This window comes from Sinocyclocheilus anshuiensis, unplaced genomic scaffold (genome assembly GCF_001515605.1).
Source record: "Sinocyclocheilus anshuiensis isolate Anshui unplaced genomic scaffold, SAMN03320099.WGS_v1.1 scaffold465, whole genome shotgun sequence".
NCBI classification, from domain to species: domain Eukaryota; kingdom Metazoa; phylum Chordata; class Actinopteri; order Cypriniformes; family Cyprinidae; genus Sinocyclocheilus; species Sinocyclocheilus anshuiensis.
The window spans coordinates 1,570,565-1,583,042 of record NW_015539898.1 but is presented as its reverse complement, the minus strand read 5'-3'; the positions used below and the strand labels follow the sequence as shown (position 1 = coordinate 1,583,042).

Here is a 12,478-nt window from a genome sequence, read left to right as displayed (position 1 = left end):
AAAAACTTTAGTAGCCCTAAAGATGAATCAAAATTTATTTATAGAAATAAATATGTCTGCTTGAAAGAATGAAGAATATGGTAAACAAGTTGATATAAAGAATGCATAAATAGCCTGTATAACCATTTGTATTTCATTAAAAAGAAGACCATGTTCTTGTTCTTTATGAGAAGTGGTTTTATTCAATTTTAACATAAAGGCATGTTGTATGTCACCGCAGTTACATCAGTGTCTATCTTGATAAAACCTTAATATCAAACTAGTTTGGAAATTTTAGAGAAATGCTTAATAAATGCACTGTAACTATACCCATTAGATTTTAGCCGACTAAATTTACTGTAGATTTAGTCGACTAAAATCTTATGATATTTAGTCAACTAAAACTAGACTAAAACTAAAAACAATTCAGATGACTAAAATATGACTAAAACTAAATGGCATTTTAGTCAAACGACTATGACTAAAACTAAATCAAAATTTGCTGTCAAAATTAACACTGTTGCCAGGTTGACAAAAATAAATAACACACTTAGCAGATATTTCCGTATTGCGCAAGTGTGAAGCTCTGTTTCGGGGATTACGTCTCTTTATATCAGGCAACCCTGGTTGTGTTCGTCTGTGGCCAGATTAAACCTTGTTATAGCCTATATATTATACTCTATTCATTCTTTTTAGAAATCTTGCACTTTTCTGTTTTAAACGCTGTTCTTGTATTCAAATTAAGCACGGTCCACTGCTGCTGGTATCGAAACAGCTGTTTCTCAATCATCAAGTAATATGTGACGAATAGGAGATGAGAATTTTTTTTTTTTTAAATAATAATGATTATAACTTCTTGCTGTGTTTGTTTTGACAGATGACAGAGCAGAGGAAACAGAAACAGAGGATCGGGCTATTGGGACACCCCCAACACATGAACGTGAACCCCCAGCAGCCCGCCTGAACCCCCGTTCCACTGGCCAAGTGTCCTACAGCTGTCTCCTGCAGACATCAATCGCATCAGCCTTTCTGTGTGCGTGTGTATGAACGTGTGTGTGTCAAGACATCACAGACACATCATCACCACAACCTGCTGTGTACACCCAAAATAAATGGCTGTAGGCCACCAGGGAAGTTTAAAAGACTTTCGCCCCCTTCTTCACATCCATTTGTGTGCCAAATGTTTCTGCGTGTTAAAGAGGAAGTGCATTTGCATCAATCACCTTCCACACGGTGAAAATGAGCTACACTACTAGATACTGCACGTCTTACAAACGTGCTGCAGCCTGTAGATGCTGCTTGGACACACATCCTTTTGTATTGACCCATAGCAGTCAGTATTTGATGTCTTATTTTTGTATTTTGTGCAATATTAATATTTTAATATGCAACTACATCTGTATATTATGTCTTAAAGGGACGGTGCAGTAATTTATTTTTCTTTGGTTCTTTTGCTTTATGATTGTAATGAAATACATTAGAGGCCAGGTACTTGTAGGAATACTGTTTGCAAAGTCAAGTTTGATGACAGATACGATATATGTATATGGGGAAAAACAGCCTTTTTCGTATTTAAGTTAATTTATTTATATCAACATGCTTAGAGGAGATGCTTATGCGAATGCTGCCAATTTAGAGTTCTTTAATTCTCATGAATAAAATCAGGTTCTGTTTGGTATTTAGGAGCTCTTTATGAAGCTTTATGGCTTTTTGTGTGTACTGTCAGATTTATGGCCTTAGAAGTCATATACAAAGTAATAATAGATGAACTGTTCAGGCAGTTAAGATTTTTTTTCCTTAAAATAATGCACTAAAATAATTGAACTCATATCATTCCTGTCATTATAGAGCCATGGTAATTGTGCCGTTGTATATTCCTGCAACTCAGAAGGTGAAGCGCAGGATGAATATTTGCTGACAAAAGCAATCTTTGTCAAGTTTTCTTCTGTAATCAGTCACATTTTTCTAGACAATTTTCATCTTTTAGCTGAGCAAGGCAGGTCACTTTCTTAATACTATCCTATTTTTTTTTGTTCCTTTATTTTATTTTTCTTGTTATACATGTATATATGTCGGCAGGTCTTTGCTTTTATTTAGAGAGATATGGTTTCATAGCATCTGAATAATTAACAGCACTGTTGCTGAAAAATAAGCCTACAGTACTACTGATTTAATATATATATATATATATATATATATATAATTCTATGACATCTTTTAGCTGAGCAAGGCAGGTCACTTTCTTAATACTATCCTATTTTTTTTTGTTCCTTTATTTTATTTTTCTTGTTATACATGTATATATGTCGGCAGGTCTTTGCTTTTATTTAGAGAGATATGGTTTCATAGCATCTGAATAATTAACAGCACTGTTGCTGAAAAATAAGCCTACAGTACTACTGATTTAATATATATATATATATATATATATATATAATTCTATGAGACTGTAAAATAATTTAGTGATATTTAATAAAATATGTATTTCTTGTTCAAAGGACCAGAACTGAAATATAGTTTTTGAATTATTATTATTAATTTATTTATTTATTTTTGTGGTTTAAATTGATGTATTTTGTCTTTTGACAGTGAAAAAGGGGACATTAATGTTAAATATCAATAATTCTGCTATTTCTTTTACATTATTTGTTATTTTATTTTGTTCATTATTAATACTAGCTGTCATCCAGAATAGTAAGTACCAACACACAATGTGTAAATTTCAGTGGTACAAAAAAAAAACGATTGCCTATATGTATAGATTGATGACTGTATCATTTTACAGCTTTCTTATGACATGACATTGTATTCACCCTGGTCAACGCAAAGGAAGTTAAGCTTGTTAAGAATTCAAGCTTATAGGAGCCGGCAGCCCATGCTTCTCTAAGGCAATGCACTTTCTGTGACCTTTCATGTCGATCTGCAAAAGAGGTAAAAAGCTGTTTTCCACACACTGCTGACACTCGTATTAATGTGCTTGTGAGTCGTAGACAGAGCAGCTTTGTATGTAGTACCAAGTCAGATTGGAGAGTCCCAAATCGATTTCAAGGTAAAACACTGAGGTATGACTTTGCTGTTGTCTGTAAAAACTGCAGAAGTGTGACTTAAGTGTCAGACAGGTACCTTAAATGTTTAATTATTGACACTTGACAGCGTCCTCAGAAGTATCGCTCTAAAATCCCCCTTTGTGAAGTGCAACATCAGACTGAAACCTTCCACGACTTAAATGACATTTGTGAAATAAAATGAACCGATGCAAAGGCAGAAGAAGGAAAATATGAGTGGGAACCATCAGTTTAGTAAGAAATAGGACATTTTTAAAGCTTTAATATGTCCAGTGTGGGTCTGTGAGTGCCACTTTCCTTCTGTGCTTTTAGTAAGCTTATTATTAAGTTAATATGCAAGCTATTTTAACTGTGAGCCTCAGGACATTGTGCACGCTTCTCATTTAACCAGCAAGGTATGAGCACGATGATCTATGAGTCATTTTTGTACTTAAAGAGTGTTCAATATGTCTGTAATATTTTGTTCAAATGTCCTAACCAGTGCTATCTATAAAGAACAATTAAATGGACAATTAGGTAGAAAAAATGAGGTCTCACTGTACTTTACACTAACTCTTGTATTATGTTAAAATTCTGGGTATGATCATTGCTCTGTCAAACTGACCCTAATTAGATACAATACAACTCACTAAAAATCCCATTTTGAGGAGGGGGTATTAAAGGTTCTGGTATGTGAGAACCTTTAATACAACTCACATTTGTGACCCTGGAGCACAAAACCAGTCTTAAGTCGCTTGGGTATATTTGTAGCAATAGCCAACAATACATTGTATAGGTCAAAATGATTGATTTTTCTTTCATGCCAAAAATCATTAGGATATTAAATAAAGATCATGTTCCATGAAGATATTTTGTAAATTTCCTACTGTACATATTTTAAAACTTAATTTTTGATTAGTAATATGCATTGCTAAGAACTTCATTTGGACAACTTTAAAGGCGATTTTCTCAATATTTAGATTTTTTTGCACCCTCAGATTCCAGATTTTCAAATAGTTGTATCTCTGTCAAATATTGTCCTATCCTAACAAACCATACATCAATATGCTTATTAAACAGCTTATTTATTCAGCTTTCAGATGATATATAAATCTCAATTTCGAAAAATGTACCCGTATGACTGGTTTTGTGGTCCATTTGAGAAAAAATGCATGAATGTAGGATTTTTAAAAACTTTTTTTTTTTTTCACAAAATGCAAATATTAAAGTATTTTGAATATGTTTTTCTAATTTAAAATTTAGTGTGCTTTTCTAAAGCTCAACAGAAGAGTATGGCGCTAGCAACAGCAAGGTCACAGGTTCGATTCATGTTCGATTCATGCAAAATTCATGTGCATGCTATGAACAGAAAAATTTACACCAAAGTAGCACACATTTCTTCGAATAAAAGTATCTGCCAAATGCATAAATGGTAAATGTAAAAACCTTCTGAATACATACATACATACACACACACACATATATATATATATATATATGTGTGTGTGTGTGTGTGTGTTGTCTTTATGAAATACACAGGTCAAATTGAAATAAGAATTAATGAAAAAGTGCAATTACATTCACACTAATGCACAATTTGTACTTTATATATGCTACTTGTAAATACAGTTTTAATATTGTTGCTTTTTTAAACAATGCATATAATGGACACTAATGTAAAGTGTTCCCGAAATGCATTATCCCCTGATGACGTCTTTCTTTCTTAAAGCAATAACAACACTCCTAAATCTGATATAGGTTAACATATTTGCGGACAAATAAGGGGACTTTCCTTAAACGAAGAAAACAGCCCAAAAAAGACACGTAACACAGCGTGAAACTGACTTGGCATTGAGACAGCAGGCTGTTTAAAGTTAAACCACCCTAACAAAAGTTCAGTTATCACATGATCTATTCAAATTCTTGTTCCACTTGTATAATAAAAGTGACCAATATAAGGTCCAACTGTGAAATTAAGCACTTCAAACACATTGCATTTGCAGTTTATTGCATTATGCTCCAAGTTTCCCGCACAAGGTTTTTAGGGTCGTGGTAGGCTGTTCTAGTATGTTTTTCTTCTTGGACTGTACGAGTGTCAGTGCATGCTCGAGAGAGTCAGTTCTAAGTAGCTACTAACTGCGTATTAAGCACAGGTTGTTCATTTATATTACTCAGTATTTATGATATTAAGCATTAAAGTGTGACCACAATATTTTAAAGGACACATCACAAATCTGTTTTTGTCAATCCATTTCATCTGCAACCAAAATAGGCAATGCATGTACGTGACTGAAGGAAGTGTCTCGTGCGTTGCTGAAGGATGCTGTGTCACCCTGTTGCTGCACTTCGAGAGATAAAAAAAAAATCACCAAACTCCCACTACTTTCCATCAATTCTGTTGGGCTTTGAATTATTAAATGTATTTTATGAGCAGACTTCAAAACCTCAATGCGACTTACTCAGTATTTATGATATTAAGCATTAAAGTGTGACCACAATATTTTAAAGGACACATCACAAATCTGTTTTTGTCAATCCATTTCATCTGCAACCAAAATAGGCAATGCATGTACGTGACTGAAGGAAGTGTCTCGTGCGTTGCTGAAGGATGCTGTGTCACCCTGTTGCTGCACTTCGAGAGATAAAAAAAAATCACCAAACTCCCACTACTTTCCATCAATTCTATTGGGCTTTGAATGATTAAATGTATTTTATGAGCAGACTTCAAAACCTCAATGCGACTTCTAGCAGTTCTTCATGCACAGAATGAAGACGGTCACATTTTCCTTGCATGTTTTATTTATTTGAATGAATGACTCATAAATCATGCATTCAAATAAATCAACGAATTGTTTTATTTATTATTAAATAAGTTTATTGTTGTGGGAGAAAACAACATAAACCAAACTCGTTTATTTACTCATTTGGCATCGTATGCATCACATTGTTTTTCTTGTTGATAAATAATTTGAGCAGCATGTATAGTAATATGGATCTAGCAAAGTAAATTCTACCTAATTATTTACACGTGGACTTCAACACGCAGCAGCATTTCAAAGACTTTTGAAAACAAAAAAAAATCTTGCTATATTTGATGTATGCGCGTTATTTACAGTTAAACAGCGCGCACGAGCACCGCTTCCGCCACCTTTCTCATCAGAGCGCAGCGCGCGCGCCTGGCTGAATAGAGCTCGAGCTGCTCGGTGCTAAAATAAACGGGTGACGTCAGTCCCGGGGATTCAGTCGGTCCTCCGCCTCCGCCATGAGGAGTTCAACGTGACCGCCGCCGAGTACAACCGGCCACAACAAACCGAGGCGCAGCACGAGAGAGCCATGAGCGGCTGCACGTGGAGCGCCAAATGCTCCCGGTGCGAAATAACGGCGCGATAGTTCCCGCGCGCATCTGTTACTATATTGTGTAACCATGACAACGGTGCAGCGCTAGTTCATGTGCCAGCATCATGTCAGGGGAATGTTGTTAATGAATACTTGCATTATATTGATGGAGCAACAGGTGCTCTGGACATTATTCATTTGCCGTCCGTTTCTTTCTAGAAGCTTCTACTGCACGCTTGCATTCAGGCCCGTGTGTGTGTGAAACAGAATAAGTGCTTGTTTGTAAAGCAATATAATCCTTTATGCAAACACAGCTCGCACTGGAGAGGAAATATTTGCTGAATTCGAGAGAAGATCAAAAAACTAAAATATTTTACAGTATTTTTAAGTAACAATCAAAATTATACATACAGAAATATGTATGTATATATATATATATAGACTATATGAATAACTTTATTTCGAACATGTAGAAATAATGCAGTAAATACACACACACACACACACACACACACACATATATATATATATATACATATATACAAGGCGCTCATAACATCGTAGACTAACACGTTCCTGAGACGAGCTGTCATTGTGCGCTCAGAGAGAGAGAGAGAGAGAGAAAGAGAGAGAGAGAGAGAGAGAGAGAGAGAGCAGCAACAGCATGGTGGTACACGTGACACGGGAAGGCGGGCGGTCTGCTGTTAATGGGTAGAGCTCTGAAAGCGCCGTCACACACGTGAAGCTCATGTGACTCGAGACGTGTCTGCAGTCTCAGGGTTTATTTAACACGTACTTCAAATCCACCCACATACACTCATTTAACCAGCACCGGAGCCGACAAACGCGTCTTGCACCTCCACCTAACAACAACATCAGTTCTGCGTCCTAGTTTTGAGACACCATATCTGGAACCAAAACTACTTCATTCGAGGGAAATACATGTGGACTTTTATGAGAGAGTAAAGGATCTGCTTTTTATTTTTATATTAAACATATATTTTTTTTAATCTACCCTATTCTTATATCAGTAAGACATATTAATAGGGTAAAATGGAAAGGATTACCAGTGCTCAGCCTCCTCCATGTATGGCCAAACACGCCTCGCTGGATATCTCTGACATGCAAGGGTAAGTCAGACTCCAGAAGCTGCGTATTTATGTCTCTGAAAGCTTTCCAGAGAGCTAGATTTCTTATTGCCTGTATTTTATTATATTTTATAGAATGGACTTTCCCATGTACGTGTATAAACCCCGGCGGGGAATGAAGCGCAGTGAGGACAGTAAGGTACGAAATGCGCAATTACGCACAAATATGATTGCGCACACTTTTAATTGCCGCTTTTGTTTAATATAAATCTCTTTTACTGTTATAAACCAGATTTAAACTTCACATTTTTTATTTCGATAGTTTTGGTTTGTTATTTATGTTTTTTTTGTTCGCATGGAAATTTAACATACAATTTAAATAATTAACCTCCAGGATACGTACAAATTGCCTCATCGATTGATCGAGAAGAAAAGAAGGGACAGAATTAACGAGTGCATCGCGCAGTTGAAGGATTTGCTGCCCGAACACCTTAAACTCACTGTAAGTAATATGGGAGTGGATGGGCTCACCTCACTATGTTGTAGTATAAAGCGCCACCTGCTTGTTGATTATGAATAAATCATGTTTGTCCTGCTTTTGGATCAGTCACCCTCCTGTAATGTGCATGATATACATTTTTAATATACACAGCCTGTAAACATCATAATTAAATTTTCGGCACTCCATATCGTGAATCTGGCTTTAGTCAACAAGGCATGTTAGATTTTCATTTGGAGTGTTTGAATATTACTTGCACGCACATGTGCATGCACTAGTGAGCGGAGAGGAGTGTCTTATTTCCTGCTCAGCGCGGGTTTGTCCTCTCTAAAACACTGCAGAGAGTGTTACATAAGAAAGATCAACATGCTTATCTGGGTTCTTCCTGTTTTAGACTCTGGGACACTTGGAGAAGGCTGTTGTGTTGGAGCTCACGCTCAAGCATGTGAAAGCTCTTAACAACCTCCTGGAGCAGCAGCAACAGAAGATAATTTCCTTGCAGAATGGAATGCAAATCGGTGAGTTTTCGGGCCATGCAAAAAGGGCAACACACTAAAAATGTTACCGTTTCACAGGAAGCGGCCCCGCTGAACATTTCCCCTCCCCATTCGTTTGTTTTCGAGTGCATTACAAAATAAAGAACCTGAGACACACTTACGCAACACAGCAAATGATCTGGCCTTCAGTACTGTTGTGAAGGAAAATGTCGGCATGGTTTCTAACCCTTATTGGTTTTATTGCAGGTGAACAGGGCAGTGGGCACTCAGAAAACAGCGAGGAGATGTTCCGTTCCGGGTTCCACTTGTGTGCCAAGGAGGTTCTTCAGTTCCTGGCCAACCAGGAGACCGTGCATGACCTGACACCTTCTCACATAATCAACCACCTTCAAAAAGTGGCGTCTGAGCTCATTCAAAGCCCACCAAGCCCTCGTCTGGATGAGCCCACTCCCAAAGCTCAAGAAAGCAGGGAGAAACCGGCAAGCCCACAGCTGAAAGCAGCAGAGGGCCACGCTAAAAACTGCGTGCCCGTTATACAAAGGACTTATCCCCACAGCAGTGAGCAAAGCGGGAGCGATACGGATACCGACAGCGGCTACGGGGGTGAGCTCGAGAAGCGTGAACTGAAAGCCCAGCGGCCGATCTACTACGGCAAAGATGCTGGAGATCTCAAGTACAGCGGCAGCATTAAAGAAGAGCTGGATGAGCCACAGGCCAAGCGGCAGAGGTCCGACTCTTCAGAAGACGAATCTCTGTCGGGGCACGACGTAGTGGGCGGCCACAGCCCCTACGTGAGCTTTTCTCCACACCAGCCCCTTTGCATGCCCTTCTACCTCTTTCCAACCGGAGCAGCCGCTGCGTACTTGCCCATGCTGGAGAAGTGCTGGTACCCGGGAACCATGCCTGTATTGTACCCAGGCCTCGGCGGCTCCCCGGTGGGTATGTCCCCTGAGAAACTCCCCTCGTCCTTGGTCATGTCCTCAAGAGTGGGTTCCCCCATCACCACTCCGACCTCCATGGACTCACCTGCACTCCTGCAGGCCCTGAAACAAGTTCCCCCATTAAACCTGGAAACCAAAGACTGAGGACTCACTCTGGGGTCCGCCAATAGCCTACTCTCTGAATGTTTGGGTCTTGAGAGTGGACTTCCCTGCTGCATAAGCTCCCGAAGAGGGTTCGGTTGAAGAGGGCGCGAAGACAAAGTTCAAAGACGCGCCCTCAAGTACGGCAAACAGCTGTTCTGATTCCTTTCAGACGTACGACGGCCTCCCTTCAACCGCAGAGACACACACACACACACACTCTTATCAACTTCCTCCACAACCAGCAGACACACAACTAGAGATGGAACGGTCCGCGTGGACGCAGACGGGTAAAGGAGGCCCCGTGCAAAGCACTGTGAGACACTGTGAAGAAGGTCAAAATGAGGACAGTGAGCTCTGTCGTTCGAGAGAAAGGACCTGGGGTGGGCGAACGGCTGCTCTCTGCACTTATGCCGAATGTTAAGTTAAAAACAATACAAAACAATAACCCAGAATGTGACGTGCAGATGGTCCCCCAATGTTAAGGACTTTGCCCTTTGCACAAGCACCTTTTCATTTGTTGAATGTAAACGAAAAAGTCATTTTTGTAATAAAACATCACCCCTTGTAGATGCTGCTTTTTTGGACATTTCTCTGTGCCGTGGATGCTTGATCAGGAAGCTCCACTCTCTTCTGCTTCTGTGACTGCTTTAACCTATAAGAACCGTACTTTTAGACTAGAATGCTACCAAATAAATGTCTTTGCTTTTGTTGACCGGAACACACGGCGTGCACGTTTCTCATCTCGCGCTCACCTGAGTTTCCTTGCATAAACAAGGACGCCATTGACCCCTGAGACGTGACGCTCGTGTAAATACGGGAGTCACGTAATCACGACTCCGCTGTAGCTTTTGAGTTTCTCATCCATTCGTGCACGTAGGTGAAGTTGTTGTGAGGTAACTGCGTTGTGTAATTATTTTGTTTATACTACTTGTACATCTGTATTTTTGATACGTGACCCACATACAGCCGAACGCTGTATGCCATGAAATTGTGTACATAGCTTTGGACCTAGACTCGATCTGCATCATGTTCTGTGTTCATTTCCGGTCAAATTATGACAGATCTTTGTTCATCCTGTTGCCTTTACCTGTTTAAAGCAGTAAACATTATGGCGGATATCTACATTTTTAATCCTGGATTCTACATAGAAGCAAAAGAAAGTGAATGTAATGTTAAAAACAATATAATAGTTTTGTATAGGAAGAGGTACTTACTTTTTATTTTGGGACCTAAGAAAAGGTTGCTTGATGTATATATTTTGTCTAAAGTATTGTTGACATATATTAAAGAAAAAGTATTAATAAAGAATTTTTTTTCCTGTGGAAATCATGCCTGTCTGAGTCTGTGTTTGAGAGCGTGAACATATTTAGCTGAAAAAACAACCTCGCTGTTTTTCCCATCACAGTTCGTCCTTATGTAACACTTACATAACCCATAAACTTGCTCTGTCTATGCAAATCCTTTAGTTTAGGCACACAGTATGATAAGAGTCAGGTCACAAATATTCCAGCCTCACACCTAACTAAAGTCCATGCATTTTCGATAAGGTTTTGTGGTGCACTTTTCTACCAAAAAGCCTTTATAACCCCTAAAAATGAGCAAAGAATACATAACCGATTATTATTACATTCATTGCAACTGAGTTACATTTCTTAGATGAATCACGTCCTTTTCTAATGCTCGTTAGCTGTTGAATTAGGTTAAGACTCCCCGCGTGTCTGGCTGTGTGCTCGATCCAGTGCAGCCTCACTCCTCCGCCCCGCTGGGAAGTGCATAATTGCGCCTGACCTGCCGATCACATGTAGAGCCGCACGGCGGGCCGCGCTCGCTCGCTGCACCGAAGCATGGGCAGCCACATGCCACACATCCAGCACAGTCAGGACAACTCCGCGATAAAGACACTCAAATGAAGGATTATGAGACAATAGCAGTATTATATGTTGTATGTAAATGATGAATACCTATAAAATCTATAAATATAATTAGTTAATATAATTAAACAATAAAATCATGCTATGTTTTAGAGATATTAAGTATTCTTATCATTAATCTATTTGGTTGTAAAACTATAAAATTAACTATTAACTAGCTATTAACTATACTGTACCAAAGCAGGATGATAAGATAAGATTTAAATAGGCTTTAACTGGTGTAGAGCTCTTACCAAAATGCAAAGAATAAAAAAACAAATACACAAACAAATAAATAAATAGGTGAAATAAAGTGGCAACATTGCTATTGGCTGTCATAAAAAGCTAACATTATAATTCGTTTCTAAAAACAAACAAAAAATGTAATGAAAATAATACAGTCAGTAATATTGTGTTTGACGTAGGAAACAGGTTTGCAAAAAGACAAGTACGAGATCCTGTTAGGACATGAATGGCTCATCATTCTATTCTAAAGCGTTTAGCGCCATCGTGTGGAAAATCGATGAACTGCGTCGAACTTTACATCTCGTGTTCAAACAAACAATTAAGCACAAAATGTTCTTTCTTTCTCTCGTTCTTGTCTGTTTACTGTATTTATTTACAGTGTGGTCTTTACCTGAGAGAAGCCTGTCAGAAGACTTAAGCTTAATACGTAGTCGTGCATTTTTTCTTTCTTTCTCTCGTTCTTGTCTGTTTACTGTGTTTATTTACAGTGTGGTCTTTACCTGAGAGAAGCCTGTCAGAAGACTTAAGCTTAATACGTAGTCGTGCTTTTTTATTCAACTTGTATATATTGATATATTTACAACGATCTACTTATATTTTACTTCTTATTTGTATGCTCGACAGTATTTCATGTCCATTTACTTCTTATTTTAATTGTATTATTTGTCTATAATAATTCATTGTTTGTATGAAACTATATATAAATAGAAAAGATAATGTGTATTAGGCTACATTTTCTATACAATTAATGAATTAATTAAATAATTTCATGTATTATTTTGTTTGTTTGTTTG

The 12,478-nt window shown here is 38.1% G+C and overlaps 2 protein-coding genes across 2 annotated transcripts in view; both read left to right on the top strand.

The window, feature by feature from the left end:
• itpr1b (inositol 1,4,5-trisphosphate receptor, type 1b) overlaps positions 1-1,997 on the top strand; it is a 157,794-nt gene extending 155,797 nt beyond the window's left edge. Inside the window, exon 61 of the mRNA XM_016482756.1 lies at positions 857-1,997. Coding sequence (XP_016338242.1) covers positions 857-943 — 87 coding nt within the window. The 3' untranslated portion in view covers positions 944-1,997. The remainder of the gene's footprint in view (positions 1-856) is intronic.
• Positions 1,998-7,085: 5,088 nt separating this feature from the next.
• Positions 7,086-10,470, top strand: bhlhe40 (basic helix-loop-helix family, member e40). Its single transcript, XM_016482754.1, has 5 exons — positions 7,086-7,489; positions 7,583-7,646; positions 7,842-7,949; positions 8,341-8,464; positions 8,690-10,470. The coding sequence occupies exons 1-5, from the start codon at positions 7,413-7,415 to the stop codon at positions 9,526-9,528; spliced, it is 1,212 nt and encodes a 403-aa protein (XP_016338240.1). The 5' UTR covers positions 7,086-7,412; the 3' UTR covers positions 9,529-10,470.
• Positions 10,471-12,478: the final 2,008 nt, after the last annotated feature.

Bases quoted from the DNA above. Each gene is read 5' to 3' on its own strand.
- bhlhe40 (XM_016482754.1), top strand. From the start codon at position 7,413: ATGGAAAGGATTACCAGTGCTCAGCCTCCTCCATGTATGGCCAAACAC. The intron at 7,950-8,340 runs GTAAGTAATATG...TTCCTGTTTTAG, and splicing joins CCGAACACCTTAAACTCACT to ACTCTGGGACACTTGGAGAA. The intron at 8,465-8,689 runs GTGAGTTTTCGG...GTTTTATTGCAG, and splicing joins GCAGAATGGAATGCAAATCG to GTGAACAGGGCAGTGGGCAC.